Here is a 23,878-nt window from a genome sequence, read left to right as displayed (position 1 = left end):
ATAAAACTTATATTAACACAACATTATATAAACATACATAGGAGTGGGAAAATACACCATAACGAAAGGAAGATGAAAAATAGAAATTACAAAGGAAACATAGAGTTATTTATTTAGATTCAGATTCAGCTCTTCTTTGCTCTTCTCTTTCTAAATTATGATACAATAAACTTTTTGCCTTTTCAACAGCATGAGCAGTACCCGATATAGTGAATACACGCTCAGGCTTACCTTCAACTTCATCAGAAATTCCGATAGTTGCACCACTAACCTTACGTACACCTTGGATTCTCGACCCGTTTTTGCCAATTAAAGCACCAACCATATCATTTGCAAACGAAATAGAAGTAGTAACAGCATTTTGGTTATTGAATCTCTTGTTAGTTTGGTTATTATTTCTTGCATAATTGGATGCTTTTGGAACATAATAACTAGTGCCTACTATAGATGAGAAGTCTTCGATGAGACACCTGGAGATAATTCTCAACGAGTCATACAAGTTGTCGACAGTACCTTGTAATTCGACTAATCTTTCGTTTGACCCCGGTAAGAAGGATTTCGAAGCAATCATGGAAATATTGTAATTCGCTTGGATTTGTTGGATTCTGGCACCCTTAGAACCAATCAACGTTCCCATTTGAGCATTTGGAATCAACAATCTTAAAATAGTAGTTTCGCCCTCGACACATGGATTCAGAGACAATTGTTTCAATGGAAAATAGCTGTAGCTGACCAAGTTTTCAATATTTGCATTACATAATGCCTGTGCAAAATAACTCAATGCTTTGGCGCAATCGTCCAATGTACCACTAACGGTAAGAATTCTCTCATGCGAACCTGGTTGTAACTTCGAAATGCCAGCCTTCGTATTGGTCTCTTCTCTAATTGAGTCAATCACTGCTCCATTTTGTCCAATCAAGCATCCAGACTCTTTAGCCGAAACTAAGACCCTATAATTTATCAATGCTGATGAATTAGAATTATCATTAATCGATGGTAATGTGTTTGTTTCACCATTAGCATTGTCATTGCTACCATTAGTACTTGGAGATACTCCTGTGTTATTGATAGGGCTCTCTTCCGAGGAAATACCTGCTGTATTGCCTGCAGATGGTTCAGATGTGAATTTGGTATCAAATAAAGATTCAGTCATTATTGTAGATGAGTTTGAAAAATTGTTTATAATATAATTATGGAATTTGAAAAAAGGGTAGGTCGGTTAACAGTTTTAATTAAATTGATGAGATAGTATTATCTTAGGCTTTGATACTTATTAATCAATCAATTAACTGAAAGATTGTGTATATATACTCTTAACGTCTTCCTCAATATCCTTTGCGAGATTCTTGCTGAGATATGTTCGTCTAAATTATGTAATCAATGAATTAATACGGACTCTAATTAGTTTTCCATCTTGGGACAGGTGAAATTCCAGGGTTTATGAACTAGAGTAGACTATGAAAGGTGATTTATAGTGGCTCTGTGGTGCTAATGTTTTTGATTATGATTATATCTAGCTTAAATTTACCTATACATTGAAAAAAATGGAATTGCCAAGCTGAATACGGAGCTGAGGACAAATTCTAAACGAAGTACCAATAACACAATAAGACGACTATACGTCCCATAGACGAATTTTTGGATGCATGCAACAGCAGCGGAAGGTGTACATTACACGGTAACAGGCTATAGCTGGTGCGATTTCATTTTTTGGGAACCCCCACTCCTAGGAACCCCTTTCGCTCACTATACAGTTGACGTAATCGTCCATACTTATGGTAGAAAACCGAGATGACATATCTGCACAGCTCAGGTCTTCAACATATGAAATTCTATCCGTTTGGCTGTCGCTGTGGAATCCCTCGGCAATTTCGCTATTTAACATGTCTGCGTACGAATAAAAATCTATATACGCATTGGTAGACAGACTTAAATTGGACGAGTTATCACGAATTCCAGAGCCAGAACTTGAATTGCGGTTGAATTTCTCCTGGTATGGCGAACTACCGGGGCTATTTTGTGTCGTTGGATCAGTTTTATGATTGGAATTATGCATTGGTGGGACGGTTCTATCTATGGCCTCCTTGGGGCAATTGCTTAGCGTACTAGTACTTTTGTTCCTCGAAGTACACCCTTCTGAGTCATCTATGCAAGGAATGGAGTCTGTATGATTTCCGGCTGATGTTTGGCCATTAATGCAATTCATCAATGAATTACTCACAATCGACCGAGATCTTGACCAACGTCTCAATGGTACCTTGGCCGGATGTGCATGTGGTTCGCCGTCACAGCAAACTAAATGAATATGGTTGTATTCAATGTTAGGATTACTAAATACTTCTGAAGTGTAATCCAATATAGGGGCCACATAATCCTCATTGTTACAAGGTAGCGAAATAGAATTGTTTCGAGATGAATTCAGAGACTCTATTATTCTTTCAAAAATATCATCTGTATTTGTCATATCAAATATATATTGTATCAATCCATATAATACCTCAGTTTATTATCATATAATCATTTTTCGATTTTAGTCGGGTTGAAATAATTTTCGACTATATATAGCAAACTGGTTAATTGAATCTGGTGACTTGATGACCATGTTTTTATGAAATTTTTAACGTCCGATTGATTAATTTAAGCCGTCCAACATATCATGACTTATGCATATCGAATGTTCGTTTATCATTGCTGGGAGGTCAGTAACCTAGTATATACCATATAAATACCTAATCTATCAATATATGGACTATACTTCACTTGCATCATAGGCAAAAGGTACCGAATATGTTAAAATGTCGTGACCGATCTTGGGACCTATGTCGTTTTATTTGCGACATTCTGCCCGCTTGCCATCATAGAATAGTGTTACCAAATTGGCCTAGTAAAAAGAATTGTAGTATAATCGACGGTGGCAAAGAAAGAGACCATTGGATATGAACTATACAGACGTCAATACTACTACGCTTCATTTCGATCAATTAAATTTGATTGATAAACTATCTATTCTTGCACCTTATAAACTCTATAACCCAAGCAACTTCATTAATAGTCAGATCAATTATGAAATAATCTCCTTCGTGTTACTTATTAGCATTGCATTGAGCTGCGTGGTAATGGGAGCATATACGACAATCAGTAAGCCTGTGAATGCACTTGATCCCAACGAAGATATGCAAGCCAAATGGGATGGTACAGACAATGACAATTGTAATTATTACAAGTCAACGAATAGTGACCTTGAGATGCTCAATATTGAGTCTATTGGATGGAAACATGCCTTAAGCTTGCCTTTGATAGGCTCCGTTGTATTGTACGGCTTATACTACGGTTTAACGCATTTTGACAAGGATAGCCTTATGGTTGGCTTAAACTGGTACATTTTAGGAATGAGCTTATTTCCAAACTATCTTACGTATCATTACTTGTTGACTGTCTTTACAAGAAGAATTCAGAATTGTTTCAACCTTCAACCTATTTTCCATAGGTACAGATTGACATTATCGAAGGACGTGGACAATTTTCCATTGGGTGTGGTTGAACCTATCGACAAGACCAAATTCAAAAAGGTGTTGCGTCATTTGAGAAAGGTTGGAGTGAAGGTTATCAAACCAAATTTAATTAAGACAGAAAACCAACTTATTAATTGCTTTTTTGATTTAAAATTTTTACTCATTCTTCCCGTCAGTATATTTGTCAGTTATGGGTTCTATAGATTCAACCCAATCTTAAATTCTCAGTACCCATTAAATCAAACCAATTGGATGATCTCTGATATTTTAGGTATCAACTTTGCTGTGTTTGGAATAAATCATACAAGGATCTCTAGTTTTAGAGTTGCATTTATATTGTTAGTTGGGTTGTTCTTCTACGATATTTACTTTGTTTTTGGTACAAAAGTCATGGTTACTGTTGCTACTGGTTTAGATATCCCGATCAAAATTCTTATTCCACGCAGCCCCGCTATTTATGCCAGCAATGTGTTTGTTGACTTGTACGAAGTATTAACTGACTCTCGTCATTGGGATACCCCAATGTCTATACTTGGACTTGGGGATATCGTCATCCCAGGTGCGTTCGTCGCATTATGTCTCAGATACGACTTATTCAAGCATCACGAAGCTAATGGAAAGTCATTTCACCATTTACAGAGCTACCCTAAGCCATACTTTGTTGTCAGCATTATTTCATATTTCATTGGATTATTATTGACCGTTTCAGTCTTGTATGTGTACCAGGTAGGTCAGCCTGCCTTGTTGTACATAGTGCCATGCTTGATTTTAGGTGTTTCCTTATTGAGCTTAATCAGAGGTGAATTTGGCCAAATCTTCAACTACAGCGAAGATATCGAAGAACCTACCAAAGAAGAATCAGGGGATCAGGACTCAGATCAGGACCCGGAAGATGAAGACAGCGAATACTCCATTGGCGACGATTCAGAATGGGAAAGATTAGTGGAAGAAAAAATGGAGATCGACGAAGATTTCGAGGAAACTGATTTAGACGAAATAGACCTCTTGATTGCAGACCAGTCAAACCCAGTCCATGTTCCCATAACATATGAGTTCGAGTCTGAAGACGACGACGATACTTTCATTATCGTCTCCGACGAGTCATCTGACTCCGAAGAAGAAGAATCTAGTGACGAAGACGATGCGTCCGTCAGCCAATCTGACGAAGAATAAAGAGCATTAGATATGCTGTATAGAAAGATATACTAGTAATAATCCGCTAATACTACTTTTCCCTATAAAAATATATACACCTAAAATGCACATATACACCCGATAGTGCCGCTCCATAGCTTGGTTCGGCATTCGAACCGGCGTTATTCACACGATAACAGCCTGCTATCGCATGCCCAAGGATGGTCCGTACATCCCCATTACATAATCGCGACAGACCCTAACGAATTATAATTGCAATAATGCCATATCGTAGTGAGAAAGCGGATATGCAAAATAGATTAAAATTCCCCACGATCTAAATTCCGTTCGCTAAATATGATTGGATAGATAAGCATCAATCAATGGCTATTAACATTTTGAGAGTGCGATAATGAGGCCTCTGAAACGCTGTATAGCTGAGCCATGGCAAATTTGATATGGGGAACCATTATTAATGCAATAGAACATGTAATTACATCAAAGGTGACTTATGTAAATATATAAATATATAAATATATATACTTAGATTTGGGCGAAAAATTAAAAAGTTTAGGGCATAGAGTAGTTTAGGTCTAAGCTATGAAACGATGCATTGAAACAACATATTCTTCCAGAAAACAAAGCAAACATAACCCATCCATAATAGAGATTGAAGCATTGTTTGATTTTGGCCATGTACTTCAAAAGAAGCTGGACAGTGGAAAAGTAAAAAAGAATGGAGATGTTCATAAACACACAACTAATATTCCAAACGAACTTATCAGCCCAGGAGGCATGAATACTGTCAATAGGGGGTCTACACTTAGTTGGACGTCTGCCAGTACTGTGGACGACGATAATTTAGGGGCCCCCTGTACAATAATACCATTTAGCTACCTAGACTTGGACTACGACTTTGAATTGCCTGTGGTTAATCTTGAATCAGATTTAAAATTGATGGATACGTTGTTATTCAACATTTAGGCTGCTTTGTCGGTTCCTACGCATCCCTACGAGTCCAAAATATCCATAGTTTTTGAGACTGACTCTGTCTCATTGTACCCATTTACCATTTACCTAATCATGGCGACCGGTTCGCCAAGTATAGCATAATGTACATATCCCAGTATATATCGTACTGGTATGTATTTACTCTTATAATATATGAATGCATGTCATTTCAAATATTTAGCATACAATGCAATTGATGAACTGTAAACATTAAACATTAAATCTACATATTCATCAAACTAGACAACAGAGCATGATATTCTATGGTATATATATTCTTTTGTATGTACAAGTGTTCTAGACAGTTGTCAGCAGTATAGCTGTATAATTGTAATTTATGGTACGTATTTGAATAGTAAGAGTACCAATTTCAATGAATGTAGAAAATTCGACGTCGCGATGAAAAATTATGAGATTTATGTCCACCACTACTAATACCGAATTTACTGACTACAAGACATTACTTCTTAAATATACTATAAGAACATGGTTTTAGCAGATTTAGGATCACGTCTTAGAGGGGCATTATCTAATGTTGAATCTGGATCAGAGACTGAAATTCAGTCGATGATCAAAGACATTTGTAACGCATTATTAGAATCAGACGTTAACATCAAATTGGTGGCCAAATTAAGAGATAATATTAAAGCCAAAGTCAAGACGCAGATTAATGATGAAGAAAGTTCTACCAATAAAAGGAAGAAGTTACAGAAGATAGTGTTTGATGAATTATGTTCGTTAGTGGATTCCCATGAAGAACCACCAAAACCAAAAAAATTATCCCAACAACAGCAAAAGTCCAAAACCCTAAGAGGCAAGAAGGCTACTAAGGTTACTGGTGAGTCGCATGTTATTATGTTTGTTGGTTTACAAGGGGCTGGTAAAACCACATCGTGTACAAAATTAGCCGTATACTACAAGAAGAGAGGTTATAAGGTAGGGTTAGTATGTGCCGATACCTTCAGAGCTGGAGCATTTGATCAATTGAAGCAAAATGCTATTAAATCTTCTATTCCATACTATGGGTCATACATAGAGACTGATCCCGTAAAAGTTGCATATGAGGGTGTCGTCAAATTCAAACAAGAAAAGTTCGATATAATTATCGTTGATACTTCTGGTAGACATAAGCAAGAGCAGTCATTATTCAATGAAATGATCCAAATTTCAGAAATGATTGTTCCTACCCAAACAATTATGGTTATGGATGGTTCTATCGGTCAAGCTGCTGAATCTCAAGCTAAAGCCTTCAAGGAAAGTTCGCAGTTTGGTTCCATTATTTTGACCAAGATGGATGGACATGCTAGAGGTGGTGGTGCTATCTCTGCAGTGGCAACAACAAAAACCCCAATTGTTTTCATAGGTACAGGTGAACATGCTACCGACTTAGAGATTTTTAAACCAACATCTTTTATTTCCAAATTATTAGGTATTGGTGACATTCAGTCATTAATCGAACATGTTCAGTCCTTAAACTTGCAAGATGACGAGTCTCATAAAAAGACCATTGAAAATTTTAAAGAAGGTAAGTTTACTTTAAGAGACTTCCAAACCCAGATGAATAACTTCATGAAAATGGGACCCTTAACGAACATTGCTTCCATGATTCCAGGTATGTCGAACATAATGTCCCAAGTAGGCGAAGAAGAAACTAGTTCCAAGATCAAAAATATGATTTACATAATGGACTCGATGACTACCAAAGAATTAGACAGTGACGGGCGTATCTTCACTCAACAACCAGAAAGAATTATCAGAGTAGCTAGAGGAGCAGGTTGTTCGGCAGTTGAGGTTGAAATGGTCTTACAACAGCAAAGAATGATGAGTGCTATGGCCGTTAACGCTAAAAATATGGGTGGACCTCAAAGTGCTCCAGGTGCTCCCGGTGCTCCCGGTGCTGGTGGAAACAATATGGCCAGAATGATGCAACAGGCTCAGCAAAATCCAGGTTTCATGCAACAAGCCATGAGTATGTTTGGTGGCGCTGGTGGTGCTGGTGGTGCTGGTGGCGCTGGAGGTATGCCGGATATGTCATCCATGATGAATAATCCTAACATGATACAACAGGCTCAACAAATGATGAGACAAAACCCTGGAATGATGCAACAAGCTCAACAAATGATGCAAAATCCTGGAATGATGCAAAAAATGATGAGCCAATTTGGTGGAATGGGTGGTGGCATGGGTAATTGAACTACAGTCTACTATACATTCTCCTTCTCTACATTAATTCTTGAAATTCTCTAATATATCTTATATTAATACATAGCTTCGGTGAGTATTTTGTAGTCCGTATCCGAAAAGGAATGAACGCAATTAAAAAGTCAGCTGACAATGAAATGTATTCCCTATCTAAACCAGCTATTTCCTGTGAATTATAACGACACCAATATATCGTATTAATCAGAGTTGTTTGGTTAATTTAGTCACCATAGTGTATCAGACATTTGTTTAAATCGGCTTAATTAGTAAATTAAATCTATAATATTTACTCATAGTAATATTAGCATGTCTTCAGACAATCATCAATCATCCAGTCGTAACCATGGAATTGATTTAGAGGCAATTAGAGATATATTGGATCAGGATAGTGTTGATAATTTGAAGGAAGTGAAAAATACTGATGTTGATTGGATATTAAGGGACTCAAATATAGACCGACCTTTACCAACCAAGCCTGTTAATACAAGCACGGGCACAGACAATGGGAAGAGAGGTAACACGAACGATGATAATTATACGCCTGTTTCGCCTGTATCTCCCCATTTGCTGGCAAATATATCCAATACGAATGAGAACAATTCAAATAAGACCAGACCTTCCATGGCCCCAATTCTGGAAGAAAGCCCATCTACAGCACGTACATTGCCGATATCACAGGACTCAAGTAGTTCAAATAAAAGACGAGAAAGTGTCCCCAATATTAGTTCACTGGGAGGGTTTTTTTCGAAGTTGAAAGGGAAGTTTGGTCATAAATCTCACGATGAACCAACACCGTCACGCTCTCTGATGTTCAAAGATAATTATAGTTTAGGTTCGAGGAAATCTGTTTCAAGCGGTACAGAATTTGATGATTCTTCGACAGTATCATCAAAATATAATAATAATAATAGTGATAATCAATCTGATGACTTGCGATTAAGCAGATCTATGTCTACCCCTAATTATTCAAATCCAGCATCCGATCCAAGGTTAGAAGAATACATTAAATTCTACCAGAGGAAGGACCTGCGTAAAAGTTCTGCTGCTTCGTCCAATAGGGCATCTGAGCCTTCAACTCAAAGGGATGGAAATAGGAAACTTTCTATACCAGAACATCCTAAATATTCCCCTTTGCCTAGTGCCCTAGTGAATGGAAATCAAAATCAAAGTGACGTTAGTCTGGCTGAAGGTAATACTTCTACAGGTAACAAGTTTTCGTCTTTTCTAAGGAAGCGTAGTAGTACCAATCCACCATTACCTTCAGTATCAATGGCTACCGAAAAGAACCGTAGAAACTCGGAATCATTAGGTTCTTCACTGTCGATTCCAGTATCAATACCATCACCGTTACGTTCAACTGATGTTTTGCCCGAATTTTCTGACTTGAAACCTCTTAAAAGGGTTGCATTTCATTCACTGACATTTTTAATTGATCCGCCACAACAAATACCGTCTAGAAATCCCAGACGAGGTAATGTAGAGATATTACCTAATGGTGCCTTAAAAATTAACCCTTTGACTGAAGAAGATAAAACAGCTATTGAAAAATCTCAAGTTGGTCAAGGTGGTGGTATTGTAGTGGGTGGTTCTGGATCGTTAGATACGGGGAGATCTGCAAATGGAGAAAAGACTAAAGACGAATCTAACGAATACAAAGAAGCTTCTGGTAATAACTTAGGCAAAGATGATGACGAAACAAAAGTTGATAAACATGCAAAACTGTTAGGAATAGATAAACCCATGTTGAGCCATCATAATCGTCATAGCTTTCATAACTATGACGTCCCCGTCAAAAAGATGGCGCTTGATGTCATGTATACTAGATGTTGTCACCTTCGGGAGATTTTACCAATCCCAGCAATTATGAAGCAACTTACAAAAGGATCCTTAGCCCCTCTACCTATATTACAGCTTCGGAATCCAACTCCCACAATGGTGGAAATTCAAACATTTGCGGATTTTTTAAGGATTGCCCCGATCATATGCGTGTCGTTGGATGGAGTGAGCTTGTCGTATGAGCAGTTCAAAATTTTATTATCTGCAATGAGTGCCAAAACACAATTGGAAAAGTTAAGTTTGCGTAATACCCCTATTGATTCTGCAGGTTGGTCTCTATTATGTTGGTTTCTTTCCAGAAACACAGTCTTGAATAAGCTAGACATCACCCAATGTCCATCTCTCTCAGTTGACTTATCGAAGAAGAAAAAGAAAAGCCTGCATTCGAACGATAAAAAAGAAGAAATCGTCAGAATGACTTGTAATAAGGAGAATAGATCAGATATGGATTGGGCTCTTTTTACTGCAACTATAGTAGCGAGATGTGGTATTGAAGAATTGATATTGACGGGATGCTGTATATCTGACCTAGACATCTTTGAGAAGTTCGTTAAAATGGCTGTTCTGATAAAAACAAATAGATTAGGGTTAGCTTACAACAATTTATCGGTTAAACAGTTAAAGATAGTTGTTGATGATTGGTTATTTAGGCCCTTCGTAAGAGGTTTAGATCTAGGTTATAATGATTTCCTGTCCTTACAATATTTGAATGTATTCTTGCAAAAACGAAATGACAAAGAGTTTGATGGCTATATTTGTCAATGCTCACTAGCATTCCTTAGTCTAAATGCCACAAATTTAAGGTTTTCTGATGCTTTCAAAGAAGTATTTGAAACTGTGGTGATGAGATTTCCATCATTGAAATATTTAGACTTATCCAATAATCCGAAACTTTTCGGATCTTTTAATTCCTCACCATCAAAAGAGATATCAAATATTGAAGTTCCTGTCAAGTCATTGGAAAGTAGTGTAACTAGCGCTTCTTCAGAAGTATCTAGGTCCACGACAACTCAGAGTTCTATCGCAGCTTATTTTACTTCTAAGTTTCCACTTTTTCCTAAATTAATTAGGCTTCATGTGGAGAACAATGATTTAAGCACCCCAGCATTGGTTACAATAGCAGAAGTTTTACCCTTCTGTAAGAATTTGGCATATTTTTCCCTCATTGGTAATAAAGTCGATTTGACTGCAGCATCGGCATTAACCCAAGGGTTGAAAAATTCTAAAACGTTGATTACATTAGATTGTGATTATGGGGATATACCCGATTTTATCAAGGACAAGATTGGTTTATATAGTATGAGAAACATGGAAAGATTATTATATGCATCATCAAAGAAATCTCAGGATTCAGATAATGGCCAAGATGATCCTAACTTGAGCTCTTTAACAGGCCAATTGAATAACATATTATCTATGAAAGCGGAGCTGAAGTTAGACTTAAAATCACCCGAAGTCCAAAAATTCGTTTATAAAGCGACAAGTATCCGTCAAGAATTAAAAGGCGCTATGAACGAATTGCTTAAATTACAAGTTAAAAATGAACTCAATCTAGATGGTAAAGAGACATTTTTAAGATTCTTATATATTGATTCGTCGATTGAAAAAGGTTTGCAATTGATTGATAATTCATTAGTAGATCTTCAAGACAACGAAATAAGTTCTTCTTTCATGATTAGAAACGTTTCAGAGGATGAGAAGAATACTTATATGTTGAAGGACGACAGTGATTCATATAATAACCGCCTTGACTTACCTAAGTCTCAAAATATCCCAATTAGCAAATCTCCATTATCTCTTTCAAGATCATCATCCAAATCTAATTTAACGCATTTGGACAGGCAAGAGGGTTCAGTATTGAAGTTACTGAAACTCCATGATTTCCATAACTCAGAAGAGCCATCGGCATCATCTGATTTTTTCCACAAGTTTGATAATCTATCAGGTGATGAAATTCGAAAGATAATATTAGATGTTGATCTAGCTGACTTAGATAAGATCATTCAATATTTAGCTCGTTTAAAAGAAAAAGGAATTTCTTTAGGAAACGTATTTAATCTGAATGATTATACTGAGCCAGCTGATAATGAGAATGAAGCGCATCTAGTGGAAGAAATTATGGGCAAGTTGAAGAATCTCAGGACATGCCAAGATTGTAATGAAGAATCCTCTAATTCAAATGAAGGAATCCATGTTGATTATAACACACCAAGAGACACCAATCCTAGTTCTGATAACAAATTAGACAATAAGACTGATGGAGATGAGATTAGCCAGGCCTATGACCAAGTTTTAACGAATCTTGCAAAGTTGAATTGAGTATTAGTTTACCGAAAACAAATAGCATAAATACATTTAATTCTTGATTTGGATTACAGATTAGATTTCATCGAACCATTTTATAATTTATATAAACTTTATTTAATTCTGGTTTTATATATAATTAAATTGCATTTTTATACAATTAGCCTTTCAGTAACATTTAGCTGATATACTATCCAGTAGATTACTATCGCACTAAACCCTTATATCGTGTTTAATAATCATCTTCATCGGATTCAAGTGCTGGGTCTCTGCTCTTTCTTGAATCGCCGTACTCTTCATCACTATATTCTCCATTGTCTTCTTCGGGTACAGTACCAGTAGCTTCGGCTTCTTCTGCTAAATCTTCACAAGCATCAATCCAATCGGAATATACATCTACTGGTTGAGACAATGAATGGATAGCTGTTTGGAAACTTTGACCGCATATCTTGCAATGCAATTCACCTAATGAATTTTTTTTATCTAATGTACAAATGACTGACTTTTCATGATTGCAAAACAAACACGAAAACGTTATATCTAACTTTTGCTTTATCTTCTTTTGCGGTTTGGCCGAAGATTTTCTTTTACCCATATTTAATTATCTATAAATTTAAAAAGTTAGCATAATTTGATGGTAGATTTTTTTAGCTACTTCGAAATTATGCCTCGAAATATTTATCGGCTTTTGTGTTACTTTCTATTTCTACTTATTCCACGAAGATAAATTCGACTAAATATGCATTAATAGGTGATTATCTATGGTCTCATAAGCAGTTGAGCTTTCTTCTTTAACCTCATTTCTAATCTGTATTTTTCGAATGCCATTTTTTCGTTTTTCGTCATCAGACCATTTCCTTCCTTTATTTGTTCGGAGGGGTCTGGACTACCAGACTTACTGGATTCACCACTATTTCTATTACTATTAGTAAAGTTCATCACTACCTTCAACTTAGGATTCCATTTGTCATTGAGGTGGATACCATAATTATATAATTTCAAGTCATTATCTCTCCTTTCATATAGCTTCACTGCATCCCTGAACAAATGATAGACGAAATTCTCAGGTGATGATTTCGAGAACTCCTTTCCTATAGGGTAATGCAACAAAAGTGATAAGCATTCACTAAAGTCACATGTGATTAATTCTGTTTTCACTCTAATTAGTAGTCCTATAATTAGAAAAGTAATTAAATCTGGAATAGATGAGATCGACTTCTGAATCGAGACTAGTTTATCCCACAATAAGCTTGTAGTTTCTAAATTATTTCCCAATTCCCTTAATAATAGCAATCGAAGATACCTTATTGCCCATAATTGTGATTCCAATTTCAACTTACTGATTAAATTATAATGAATCAATTGGTCAATTTTCATCAAATTTACGTTAATGCTCTCAATAGACTTCCATAAAACGCTTTCATTTTCATAGAACCTTCCAATTATTCCCCCCAGTACCATAAATCTGTTGAATAGAGTAAACAAATCATGCCGTAAATAGTGCTTGTCATATAAACTTAATATTTTTAAATCATCCTTTGAAATAGTAGAATCATTCGGAACATTAATAGCCTCCCTGTACAAATTTATGTACATTAAACCCATAATTTCATGGAAGCCTTGTTTGTAGCCAACCTGTGGGTTACATTTCGACCAAACAAATAGTAATTCAATCAATTGTCGTTTAGACTCCAACGATGAGGGCGTTAAAGAATTGAAATATTTTTCTCCGGGAAACAATCTGTCTATATCCATTATTATAGTTTTCAACAAATCCAAATCATCTATAATATGGTCATGCAATTGAGGTGAGGATGAAGCATTTAAAGGGTCGTCAGTTTTACTAATAGAAACAGTTGATAATGGTGTTTTTTTCACGCTTCTTGATGTTTTCGTCGATGTATTTCTCTTAACGCTCTGCCTTCTCGTCAAAGCTATTTCCTTAGATTGGTAAAAAGTATGATCTCTTTCCAAATCCCACCACGGTATGTTCATATCTTTCCTTTTAATTAATGAATGATATATAACTCTAGATTCACTTAGTCTTGAATCCCACGTTTGAATATTCAAACTCTTTGTAATGTAGCAAGTCTTCCATATTAATGATCTGGTGAAATGTTTGGCATTTTGAGGAGTATACTCATTATCAGCAATAGCACTCATAAATTGATCAACATTTCCTTTGAATTGATCTATGGTCAATAAAACCTTGGATATTGTTTCATTCTCTTGAATCATAATCGGTTTTCAAAGACTTATTATTACAGCTCCTGATTCCCAATGATTGATATTCAAATTTACGTATTGTCGTACTACGAAGTTTGAATGCTGATATCGAACCCGGGCTCAAACCATATTTTTCATACAGAATAGTAAACTTTTATTATATTATCTACAACAGAACTATTGAACAGCACGATTTGACCCACCAATAGAAACCGAAAACTGGAAACCATCCTTAATTCCAACCAAGCTGTCAGAACCATGTCTTTGAGCTAAATAATAGCCAATATCAAAATTAGCCCAATGATTTATGTATTTAAGACCACATCCAATACTCGAAGCAACACTTTTATCCAGAAGAATGTTATTACTTACATTTCCAATTGATCCAGTGGTATATAATCTCAATGGATTTGCTTCGTAACCTATACCATCCTCCAATGAAGGAATGTTTGCAGCAGCATTTTTGTGACTTGAATAAATAAATGAAGGAACTTTAGCATATAAAGTAAGTCCGAATCTGAAAAACTGAGCGCCACCTGAAGTATTTATACTATTCTTGCTAAAACCTCTAAATGAATTGAATCCACCTAAGTAGAATCTATCGGAAACGTGAACAGAGTTCGAAGATGGAGAATAAATACCACCAAAATCATTAAATAAATGAGCAGTGAAATTGTTATTGGCGAATGACGTAAATAAATTAGTGGAAATTGTAGATTTACCAAATCCTGTTTGATGGTCGATATTATCTTGTTCTTGATTAGACGAAATTTCACTTGAAACTGTTACATTATAACCACTAATTGGAAAATTCTTTGTAATATTATTCAAGAACGATACATTCGAGTACACCAATTGATTCACAATTGAGGACTTTAAGTAGTCTCCCGAAAAGTATTTTAATTCGTCTGGTGCACCATCTCTAATATCGTGCATGGTTCTTTTAGCTAATGAAAGACCTGTCAAAAGGTACAAGTTTTTAATTCTATTAGTATATTGTAAACCAATCAATCCACCTGTCGTCTTTTCCGATGCTTGTTGCCATGTTTGATTGTTCTGGTGGGTGTTGAATAAATCAAATAAAAATTTCAACGATGGATCGTTTAAATTAGCCAAAAATTTAGCATTTGCTATTAAATGTTGGTTTGGTTTATATGGGTTATAATTAACTCCAAAGTTGACAGATTCGGCATTTTCATTGAAGTTGTCATTTAAATAGTTCAAATTGACATTCAAATTATCGTCATTATTTAAATTCAAAAATCCATCGCCTGCATTCAAGTTGGAAGCTTCGACATCAAAAATTACCTTCGTAGGAATCAGCTGGTCCTTATTATATTTAAGGACATGCGGGATCGAGGCTGAATAATCCGAATGTAAAGAAACACCAATACTTTTAAAAACGTCTGCTTTAACCAATCTGTCGCGTGAAACGGTAATATTTTCAACCAATTGGTTTAATGTATAATCACTTGTTTCAACCAATGGGCCCAATAACTTCTTGAAAAAGTCACTTGAAAAAGTTTCTCCACCGATTACTTCAACCGACGATAGGTAAATTGGTTGTGAAGACGAACTTGTTAAAATATCTTGGGCTATTAATGTAGTCAGTAAATCGGAATACTTTGCTTTTTCTGTTGTTTTACTCATTGTCTTGCCGAGTTTAATTGTGCTTTCTATTCTTCAATTGCTTTATTGGTCGTTGTAACCATGATTTTAAGGATATTGAAAATTCATAAAATGGTCGTGTGAATTCCAATTGACCTTTTTCATACTTCCCCAGAATACCTACACTATGGTTGACTTACTCCTAATCTATTCACCATAAGGCGTTCATTTAATTGTTACTATACAGTTGTCTATTTTTGTATCGGATTCTAATACTCGACAGTTGCCCCATCGTAAGCTAAATCTAATAGTTTCCAATCACATTCAACACCTTCTTTCTTGAATATAGAAATAACCTTATTAGCTATTTCGTCAAAGCCTTCCGTAGCCAAACATAAAATGGTAGGACCAGCGCCTGATAAGCAAATACCACATAATCCTTTATCGGTGTCTGGTGTAACGCTTTTTAAAACTTCGCCTAGTCCAGGGATTAATTTATATCTGTATGGCTGATGGATTTTGTCTTTCATCGCTTTGTAGATAAGCTTATGGTCTGGGTTCTCGTGAGTCAATACTGTGGTCAATACCGCTAATCTTTGCAAGTTAAACACTATATCCTGTTTGTTATATAATTCAGGTAATACAGCTCTCGATTCGTCTGTTGGTACTTCAAAATCTGGTATTATGGCCACGCATCTAATTTTTTTGCTCCAGTTATATTGCAAATATTCCCCAATATTTTTAGGTGGTTCCTCTGTAATATACTTTTCTCTTGGAGTTTTACCAGGTTTCGGCAAAATAAATTCTAATGGAACGTTCTTGGCTTCGGATTCCTCCGGTGATAACTCATTCATGTAAGAGCCAACAAATCCACCTAACATAGAAGCAGCTATGTTATCTGGATGCCTTTCAATCAACAAACAGTAATCTAACATTCTCAATTTCGACAACTTTAACTCTCCTAATTCATTTCCCAACATTATACCTCCAACAAGAGCAGAACCTGAGGAGCCCAACCCTCTACCTAATGGAATTGGATTATTAACATGGATATGAGTACCTTGTGGGAACGAATGAATATCATTACATCTTAAAACATACAATGCAGTTTGTGTTATCAAGTTACTATCGGAACTTAAAGGAACCTTATCAGCACCATCACCTTCATAGGTAATTTTACAATTATATGGGTCTGAAGAAGTATCCTTTGAAGAATCGACTGTGACTTTAATGGTCAAGTATAAATTCAAACCGATACCTAAAACATCAAATCCAGGACCAATATTTGCTGAGGAAGCAGGAACCTTCAACTCAAAAGTTTTAACTGTCATACTGATTGTAGTTTAATCAAAGTTCAAGCTTTTTCTTAAATTTTTTCAAAAGCTCAAGAATATGATTCATTTTCGCGGTTCGATATTTGGCCGGAAACGGCACTCATAAAACCAATACAAATCTTACAAAATATCGAATTTATTAAAATGTTACTTACTATACTAGGAAATTAAAATGTATGTGAGTGTAAGAAGTAATTAAATAACACAATTTTCTCTTTTTTCCCAACAAATATCGGCAGGTTCCATAGGTAAAGTGACCATTGATGCATAATCAATTTCAGGCATTTTACCGTCTTTCAAAGACCATTTCATATTATAAACGTAAGTAGACAATATAGTACCTAATTGAACATACGCAAATTGTTCACCAATACAACGATGTCTACCACCACCAAAAGGTAAATAGGGAGAAGCCACACCTTTTGTAATAGCACCGAAACCATAGTCAACAGTGTCTTCATTTCCAGTTGCCTTAGCCGTTTCGTCCCACCTGTGAGGCTTAAATTTTGCAGCTTCCGGGAACCATTTTTCATTCGTCATGGCGTAACCAGGACTGACGAGGACGTGGTGACCTTTAGGAACAACATATTGGGTATTAGGAACTAACAATGGATTCTTGACCTTTCTGAAAATAGAGTGCAATGGCATATGCATTCTCAAAGTTTCTTTGATAATATTGTTAAGCAAAGGCATGTTTTGTAAATCATCATAATCTAAATCATTAAATGATCCGTTCTTCTGTTTCAATACCGATAAAATTTCCTCGTATACTTCATCTTGTAAACTTGGATTCTCAGCCAAATGTAATAAGAACCAAGCTGAAGTAGAAGCTGAAGTGTGTTGTCCACCCATTAAAACGCCAATCAATAAATTGGCAATCTCCTGGTCAGTCATCCTCACACCGTCTTTATACGTAGAATGTGTCATCAAAGAATCAATCAAATCACGAGATGGATCAATATCTCCAGTATCTCTTCTTTTACTAATTAACGACATGTAAGTGGAAGAGATCTTTTGTTGAGCAGCGTCTCTCTTTCTATACTGAGGCAAAGGCAAGTGTGGGAATACGAAGTTAATTGGAGTGAATCCCTTATCTAAATCAGTATATAATTGTGCAAACGATGCATCGAACTTCTTTCTCATTTCATCACCCATCAAAGATCTCGATGCTGTGAAAATAGTAATTTCTGGTTGAGATTCCATAACGTTAACAACCCCACTAGATTTTCCTTTCATATTGAAGTTTTCAGAATCAGTGAAATAACTCAATACTTCCTCCTTGATTTTTGGAACGTACTTTCTGAAAGAATCCTTGGTCAAGGCGTATTTGGCAAACTTTTTTTGTTCCATTAATCTAGAATTTGAACAATCATAAATAACACCCTTTCCAAACACAGGCGTCGTCAAATGTGTATATGCTTCTTCGGCACTGACATCTTGCAATTTCGAATTCAATACAAACTCGTGTCCTTTAGGCCCCAAGTAAACCGTCATCACCTTACCTAATAATACAAACGCAAAAACATCCCCGTATTTAGTACGACAATTTTCGAAAAACTCATATGGTTGCATACCATAAACCACTGCAGATCCAACCCACGGCATCCAGTGAAATACTAATGGTACTCTGTCTTTTCTAAACGAGTAAAAGAATTGCCATAACAAATTATAAATGAATGGGAATAATATAATGATACTGGCTTGTTGCACAATAGCAAGCGATGTAAAGTAGTTGTACAACGCTATAGAGTAATCTGCCAAAGCCATGAGTAAAATTTCTATCTATTAAGAACCTATTCAGTAAATTTAATAAAGACCTTTTTGAAATTTATATCAAATCCAGTGTCGTTTAAATTTTTTTTTTCTGTACGACGCGATATTTGCACACAGTAAATTTTATCGTATGAGAAGACTGAGCTTAATCAGCAGATACCACACCCGTCCAGAATATGCAATGTGTCACTATGTACAAATTTATATATGCATTCATTATATATGATATAGAATTAGACCATAAATATTAATCATTAGTATGTGAAAGTTTAATTAGTATCGCAATGATTCATCAACGGGTATGCCTAACAATCTTGCTTTTAGAAGTAATTGTTCGTTTTCGTTGAGCATGCTATTATTTTTCATTTCCAAAAACTTGATATATTCTATAGACTTCGTGAGAATAGTCCCCTTATTCAATTTTTTGGCTGGCTCTAAGCCCTCTAGATCCTCATCTTCGGAACCACTGTAATCATTTATAGGATCTTCGTCGTAGTCTTGCTTGAAATCTGGAGAAGCCAATCCTTTTAGTTTTCTTTTCGCAACCCGGAGACTTGGAACGGTATTCTGTAAAACGGTGAACTTGTCATTAATCTTGTTACGATATCTCTGTTCTATAACATTGTGAGCTGATTTTGTTCTTGGTCTAGCTTGGGCTTCTGCAAGAGATGCATCGAACTTTTTATTTTCTATGTCAGTATTAGGTGGAACGAATTGCGAACAAGAATATGATTTGACGGGGCCTGGTCTGTTGATTTGTTGTTTACTCGAATTCACTTGGAATTGATCATGTGGGCTTGAATATTCAAATACTTCTTGCAGTATTGCTTGCGACTCTTGTAGTTGCAACCCACTCAATCCCTGGGTATAAGCATCGTTCATTAGACTAGAAGCACCTGTTTCTGCAATAAATTCCGTATTAATATTGTTGAATCTATCTTGTGTATTTTCCGTGGACATCGCTAAACCAAAATCAAAGTCTACTGGAAATTCATCTGACGATTGTTGTTCGCTCTTTATATTGGGCTTCTTCTCATATAATGAAGTCAAAAAGGCATTATAATCATTTAACTTGAACGACATCACCTTGATCCTCCGTTTTTTTATATATTCTGTGTCTTCACTTGTAAATTGTAGGTAGGAGTTAATAATTCTTGAAATATATAACCAAAACTGATTAAAACCAGTATGCTTATTATCGTACGATTTTTTTATTTTGCAATCGCAAGGTCGGAAAAGCAAGGATGAAAACGGAATTATACCGAACCCTCGTTTATATCCCCGTAATTGGAGTTGATTGATTTCCGGTCACATCTCAAAATTTTCAGAGATTCAAGGTAGTTAGTATAACTTGAAGATATCGAACCATTCCCAAATGTCGGATTTACATGAGTTATGTGGTTTTCAAACGAGACCTATTGGACCCAAGTACATTGAAGATTTAAAGTTTTACTTGAAAAATGGTATTCCTGCAACCTACACGATAGAAGAAGCATACAATTATACAAACAACATAGAAGAGGAGCCAACTACCACTACTACCCCATTACATATTATATGTTCTCATATACCCAATGATGCTTCTAATGATGAAATAGACATTATTAATCAAATGGTTGAAATCTTGCTCGAATATGGTGCCGGGTGGTGCCTTACCGATATCAATGATGACACACCAGGTTGTATATTGATCAGAAGAAAGTTAAATAACACTCCAATTTACAACCAAGTAGTTGCTGCTGGTGTTAGAGCAGAATTATTATTGAGAAAAGTTAGTGAATACGACATGGAAATCATCGAGGACACTGATGACTTAAACCATGAACAATTTGAAGGCATACAGGGCGAAGAAACCACAGAGGAAGAGCGTAAAGAAGAGGAACCTTCCAACACTTCAGATATTATTGATGAACAGAAAGTCGAACAACCTAAAGAAGATCTCAAGGAGGATCCTTCCAGTAACCAAGAAACTTACTTGAAAACAAAATTGGAATATAAGGATGGTGCCTTAGTAACTAAGGACAGAAAAGATGGGGTCATGATGTCCTGGGAAACAGATTTAATGAGAATGGGTTGTGATTCTCTTTTTAAGGGGGCAAGCATTGATGGCGAGATAGATGATGAAGTTAATATTTTGAATATTGGATTTGGTATGGGAATTATAGATACTATGATTAATAACAAGAACCCAACTAAGCAATACATATGTGAAGCACATCCAGATGTCTTGGCTAAGTTGCGTCTCGATGGTTGGTATGAAAAACAAAATGTGGTTATATTAGAAGGAAGATGGCAAGAACAGTTAAACAAGCTTTTATCCGAGGGCAATGTCTTCTTCAACGGTATTTATTACGACACGTATTCTGAACATTATGAAGATATGTTAGAATTATTTGATATAGTTGTTGGTATATTAAAGCCCCATGGTGTATTCTCTTTCTTCAATGGGTTGGGAGCGGACAGACAAGTGGTTTATGAAGTATACAAGCAATTGGTAGAAATGGACCTAGCCAATTACGGTTTGATTTGTAAATTCGAGCAAATTGAAGTTCCTGAATCAACCTTACAGTTAGAAGTTCAAAATTCTACAGACAACAAATCAGTTTGGGATGACATTAAAAGAGCTTACTGGACTTGCCCAACTTACTACCATCCTGAAGCTAGATTTATGGACGTTTAGGCGAATTTATAGATTTTCATTCGAAATATTTTTTGGCTATCTCTTTCAAAGATATTAAATGTGTAGACTTTTTGAAAACACTATATTGTAGGAGCGTATGGCCTGAAATTAGGTGCAAATTATCATTTTGCAGCCTTTTGCAAAACTGTTTAGAAATCAGAAAAAGAAACCAATCCTAGTTAATTTGACAAAGCATGTCTTAATATCATAATTATAATTGAATTTAGATATTTTCATGTCTTATTTGATTATAGGTATGATGTAATATTTTTATTTAATTAAAGGAAAGATTCCAAAAACTAGTAAATTATACTAAAACCAATTATATATATTTAAAAATCCTAAAAAAATCGTTATGCTAAATGAAACCTTGAATTATTGCATTCGATTACATATGCTGCCTTCTAATAACTACAGCTTATCGTTAAGGTGAATTAAAGTATTCATTATCTGCTTCAAGAGTATGAACATATCTAGAGTCATGTGACATTTTCAAAATTTTCAAATAGTGCTTGAATGGCAGTTAGGTAAGATATTCTTGAATAGTTCTTAAGAAGACTAATATCATATATCATACAATGCTAAGCAAGAGGGTATGCATCCCAAGAATAACGCAAGCCCTAAAAAGGAATTATGCTTCGTCATCAGTAGCTGCATTTGCTAATCCAAACATTGAAATGACTACCTTACAAAATGGATTAAGAATAGTAACTGACAGTACACCGGGCCATTTCAGTGCTTTAGGTGCCTACGTTGATGCTGGATCAAGATTCGAAAACCCAGAAAAGCCGGGGCTTTCTCATATTTTTGATAGATTAGCATGGAAGTCTACGGATCAATATACCGGGATCGAAATGATGGAGAACTTATCGAAGTTAGGCGGTAATTATATGTGTTCAGCACAAAGAGAATCCATGATTTATCAGGCTTCCGTTTTTAACAAGGATGTGGACAAAATGTTTGATTGTATTGCTCAAACCATTCGGGCACCAAGAATCACTGACCAGGAACTTGTAGAAACCTTGCAAACCGCAGATTATGAAGTTAGTGAAATTGCTTTAAAACATGACATGTTTTTACCTGAAGTGTTACATTGTGCAGCATATTCGAATAATACTTTGGGATTGCCGTTATTCTGTCCACCAGAGAGAATTCCAATGATATCGAAGGATGAAGTATTGAACTATCATAAAACCTTTTATCAACCACAAAATATTGTGGTTGCGATGGTTGGTGTTCGTCATGATCATGCAGTCAGGTTAGCTCAATCGCAATTCGGAGATTGGAAATCATCATCCTTACAAAGACCAGATTTGGGTACCGTGAACTATACGGGGGGAGAGATAGCATTGCCTCACCAACCTCCACTTGCAGGTAATTTACCAGAACTTTACCACATGCAAATCGGGTTTGAAACTACTGGCTTATTAAATGATGATTTATATGCGTTAGCTACGTTACAGAAGTTATTAGGCGGTGGTTCCTCATTTTCGGCAGGCGGGCCCGGTAAAGGAATGTTTTCAAGATTATATACCAGAGTTTTAAATCAGTATGCATTTGTTGAAAATTGCATGAGTTTCAATCATGCATATATAAACTCTGGTTTGTTTGGCATTACAATATCGTGTTCACCTAATGCAGCTCATGTAATGTCACAGATAATTTGTTTCGAACTTTCTAAGCTTTTAGAGAAGGATCCCTCTGAAGGAGGACTCACTGATAGAGAAGTTAAGAGAGCTAAAAACCAGTTAATCAGTTCATTATTGATGAATGTTGAAAGTAAGCTTGCTGCCTTAGAGGATTTAGGTAGACAAATCCAGTGTCAAGGCAAATTGACTACAATAGATGAAATGATTGATAAAATTGAGAAAATAACTGTTGAGGACTTGAGAAAAGTTGCAGAAAAGATTTTAACAGGTAATGTTGTTACCAAGGGTGTAAGCTCTGGTAAGCCATCAGTAGTAATGCAAGGTGATAGAGCAGCATTCGGTGACGTTGAATTTGTTCTTCGTCATTTTGGTTTAGGGAAGTTTGATGGACCTCCGTTGACAGAACCGAGAGATTTCTCCAGCGGTCTTGGCAATAAGATAAGTAAGTGGTTTTAAACCATCTTTCATTAGCACGCTTAGTTATTTTATAGAATTTAATTTATTTGTATATATGTGATGAAAATAACTAAGTATGTATTACGAGGATTTGAAGAAAGTTTCAAAAAATATATATTTCTAGGAAGCAACAATTTAATTTCTTATTCTCGT

General features: G+C 35.8%; 14 protein-coding genes across 14 annotated transcripts; 6 read left to right on the top strand and 8 right to left on the bottom strand. All coding sequences in view use genetic code 12, as the record gives it.

The window, feature by feature from the left end:
• Positions 1-109: 109 nt before the first annotated feature.
• DEHA2E19492g (DEHA2E19492p) lies at positions 110-1,153 on the bottom strand (the record flags this gene model as incomplete). The annotated part of the gene is made up of 1 exon (XM_460153.1): positions 110-1,153. The coding sequence occupies one exon, from the start codon at positions 1,151-1,153 to the stop codon at positions 110-112; it is 1,044 nt and encodes a 347-aa protein (XP_460153.2).
• A 573-nt stretch (positions 1,154-1,726) lies between these two features.
• DEHA2E19470g (DEHA2E19470p) lies at positions 1,727-2,464 on the bottom strand (the record flags this gene model as incomplete). The annotated part of the gene is made up of 1 exon (XM_460152.1): positions 1,727-2,464. One exon carries the CDS (start codon positions 2,462-2,464, stop codon positions 1,727-1,729), a length of 738 nt encoding a protein of 245 aa, XP_460152.2.
• Positions 2,465-2,936: 472 nt separating this feature from the next.
• Positions 2,937-4,685, top strand: DEHA2E19448g (DEHA2E19448p; the record flags this gene model as incomplete). Its single annotated transcript, XM_460151.1, has 1 exon — positions 2,937-4,685. One exon carries the CDS (start codon positions 2,937-2,939, stop codon positions 4,683-4,685), a length of 1,749 nt encoding a protein of 582 aa, XP_460151.1.
• Positions 4,686-5,246: 561 nt separating this feature from the next.
• Positions 5,247-5,630, top strand: DEHA2E19426g (DEHA2E19426p; the record flags this gene model as incomplete). Its single annotated transcript, XM_460150.1, has 1 exon — positions 5,247-5,630. One exon carries the CDS (start codon positions 5,247-5,249, stop codon positions 5,628-5,630), a length of 384 nt encoding a protein of 127 aa, XP_460150.2.
• A 594-nt stretch (positions 5,631-6,224) lies between these two features.
• DEHA2E19404g (DEHA2E19404p) lies at positions 6,225-7,850 on the top strand (the record flags this gene model as incomplete). The annotated part of the gene is made up of 1 exon (XM_460149.2): positions 6,225-7,850. One exon carries the CDS (start codon positions 6,225-6,227, stop codon positions 7,848-7,850), a length of 1,626 nt encoding a protein of 541 aa, XP_460149.2.
• Positions 7,851-8,165: 315 nt separating this feature from the next.
• On the top strand, positions 8,166-12,014 carry DEHA2E19382g (DEHA2E19382p; the record flags this gene model as incomplete). Its single annotated transcript, XM_460148.1, has 1 exon — positions 8,166-12,014. The coding sequence occupies one exon, from the start codon at positions 8,166-8,168 to the stop codon at positions 12,012-12,014; it is 3,849 nt and encodes a 1,282-aa protein (XP_460148.2).
• Positions 12,015-12,231: 217 nt separating this feature from the next.
• On the bottom strand, positions 12,232-12,594 carry DEHA2E19360g (DEHA2E19360p; the record flags this gene model as incomplete). The annotated part of the gene is made up of 1 exon (XM_460147.1): positions 12,232-12,594. One exon carries the CDS (start codon positions 12,592-12,594, stop codon positions 12,232-12,234), a length of 363 nt encoding a protein of 120 aa, XP_460147.1.
• Positions 12,595-12,758: 164 nt separating this feature from the next.
• Positions 12,759-14,162, bottom strand: DEHA2E19338g (DEHA2E19338p; the record flags this gene model as incomplete). The annotated part of the gene is made up of 1 exon (XM_460146.2): positions 12,759-14,162. The coding sequence occupies one exon, from the start codon at positions 14,160-14,162 to the stop codon at positions 12,759-12,761; it is 1,404 nt and encodes a 467-aa protein (XP_460146.2).
• A 240-nt stretch (positions 14,163-14,402) lies between these two features.
• On the bottom strand, positions 14,403-15,875 carry DEHA2E19316g (DEHA2E19316p; the record flags this gene model as incomplete). The annotated part of the gene is made up of 1 exon (XM_460145.1): positions 14,403-15,875. One exon carries the CDS (start codon positions 15,873-15,875, stop codon positions 14,403-14,405), a length of 1,473 nt encoding a protein of 490 aa, XP_460145.2.
• A 227-nt stretch (positions 15,876-16,102) lies between these two features.
• DEHA2E19294g (DEHA2E19294p) lies at positions 16,103-17,164 on the bottom strand (the record flags this gene model as incomplete). The annotated part of the gene is made up of 1 exon (XM_460144.1): positions 16,103-17,164. One exon carries the CDS (start codon positions 17,162-17,164, stop codon positions 16,103-16,105), a length of 1,062 nt encoding a protein of 353 aa, XP_460144.1.
• A 198-nt stretch (positions 17,165-17,362) lies between these two features.
• On the bottom strand, positions 17,363-18,934 carry DEHA2E19272g (DEHA2E19272p; the record flags this gene model as incomplete). Its single annotated transcript, XM_460143.1, has 1 exon — positions 17,363-18,934. One exon carries the CDS (start codon positions 18,932-18,934, stop codon positions 17,363-17,365), a length of 1,572 nt encoding a protein of 523 aa, XP_460143.1.
• Positions 18,935-19,213: 279 nt separating this feature from the next.
• DEHA2E19250g (DEHA2E19250p) lies at positions 19,214-20,023 on the bottom strand (the record flags this gene model as incomplete). Its single annotated transcript, XM_460142.1, has 1 exon — positions 19,214-20,023. The coding sequence occupies one exon, from the start codon at positions 20,021-20,023 to the stop codon at positions 19,214-19,216; it is 810 nt and encodes a 269-aa protein (XP_460142.2).
• Positions 20,024-20,315: 292 nt separating this feature from the next.
• DEHA2E19228g (DEHA2E19228p) lies at positions 20,316-21,620 on the top strand (the record flags this gene model as incomplete). Its single annotated transcript, XM_460141.1, has 1 exon — positions 20,316-21,620. One exon carries the CDS (start codon positions 20,316-20,318, stop codon positions 21,618-21,620), a length of 1,305 nt encoding a protein of 434 aa, XP_460141.1.
• A 578-nt stretch (positions 21,621-22,198) lies between these two features.
• Positions 22,199-23,725, top strand: DEHA2E19206g (DEHA2E19206p; the record flags this gene model as incomplete). Its single annotated transcript, XM_460140.2, has 1 exon — positions 22,199-23,725. The coding sequence occupies one exon, from the start codon at positions 22,199-22,201 to the stop codon at positions 23,723-23,725; it is 1,527 nt and encodes a 508-aa protein (XP_460140.2).
• Positions 23,726-23,878: the final 153 nt, after the last annotated feature.

Source organism: Debaryomyces hansenii (assembly GCF_000006445.2).
Source record: "Debaryomyces hansenii CBS767 chromosome E complete sequence".
Taxonomy (NCBI): Eukaryota; Fungi; Ascomycota; class Pichiomycetes; order Serinales; family Debaryomycetaceae; genus Debaryomyces; species Debaryomyces hansenii.
The sequence above is the reverse complement of the archived record's forward strand: the minus strand, read 5'-3'. Positions and strand labels throughout refer to the sequence as shown.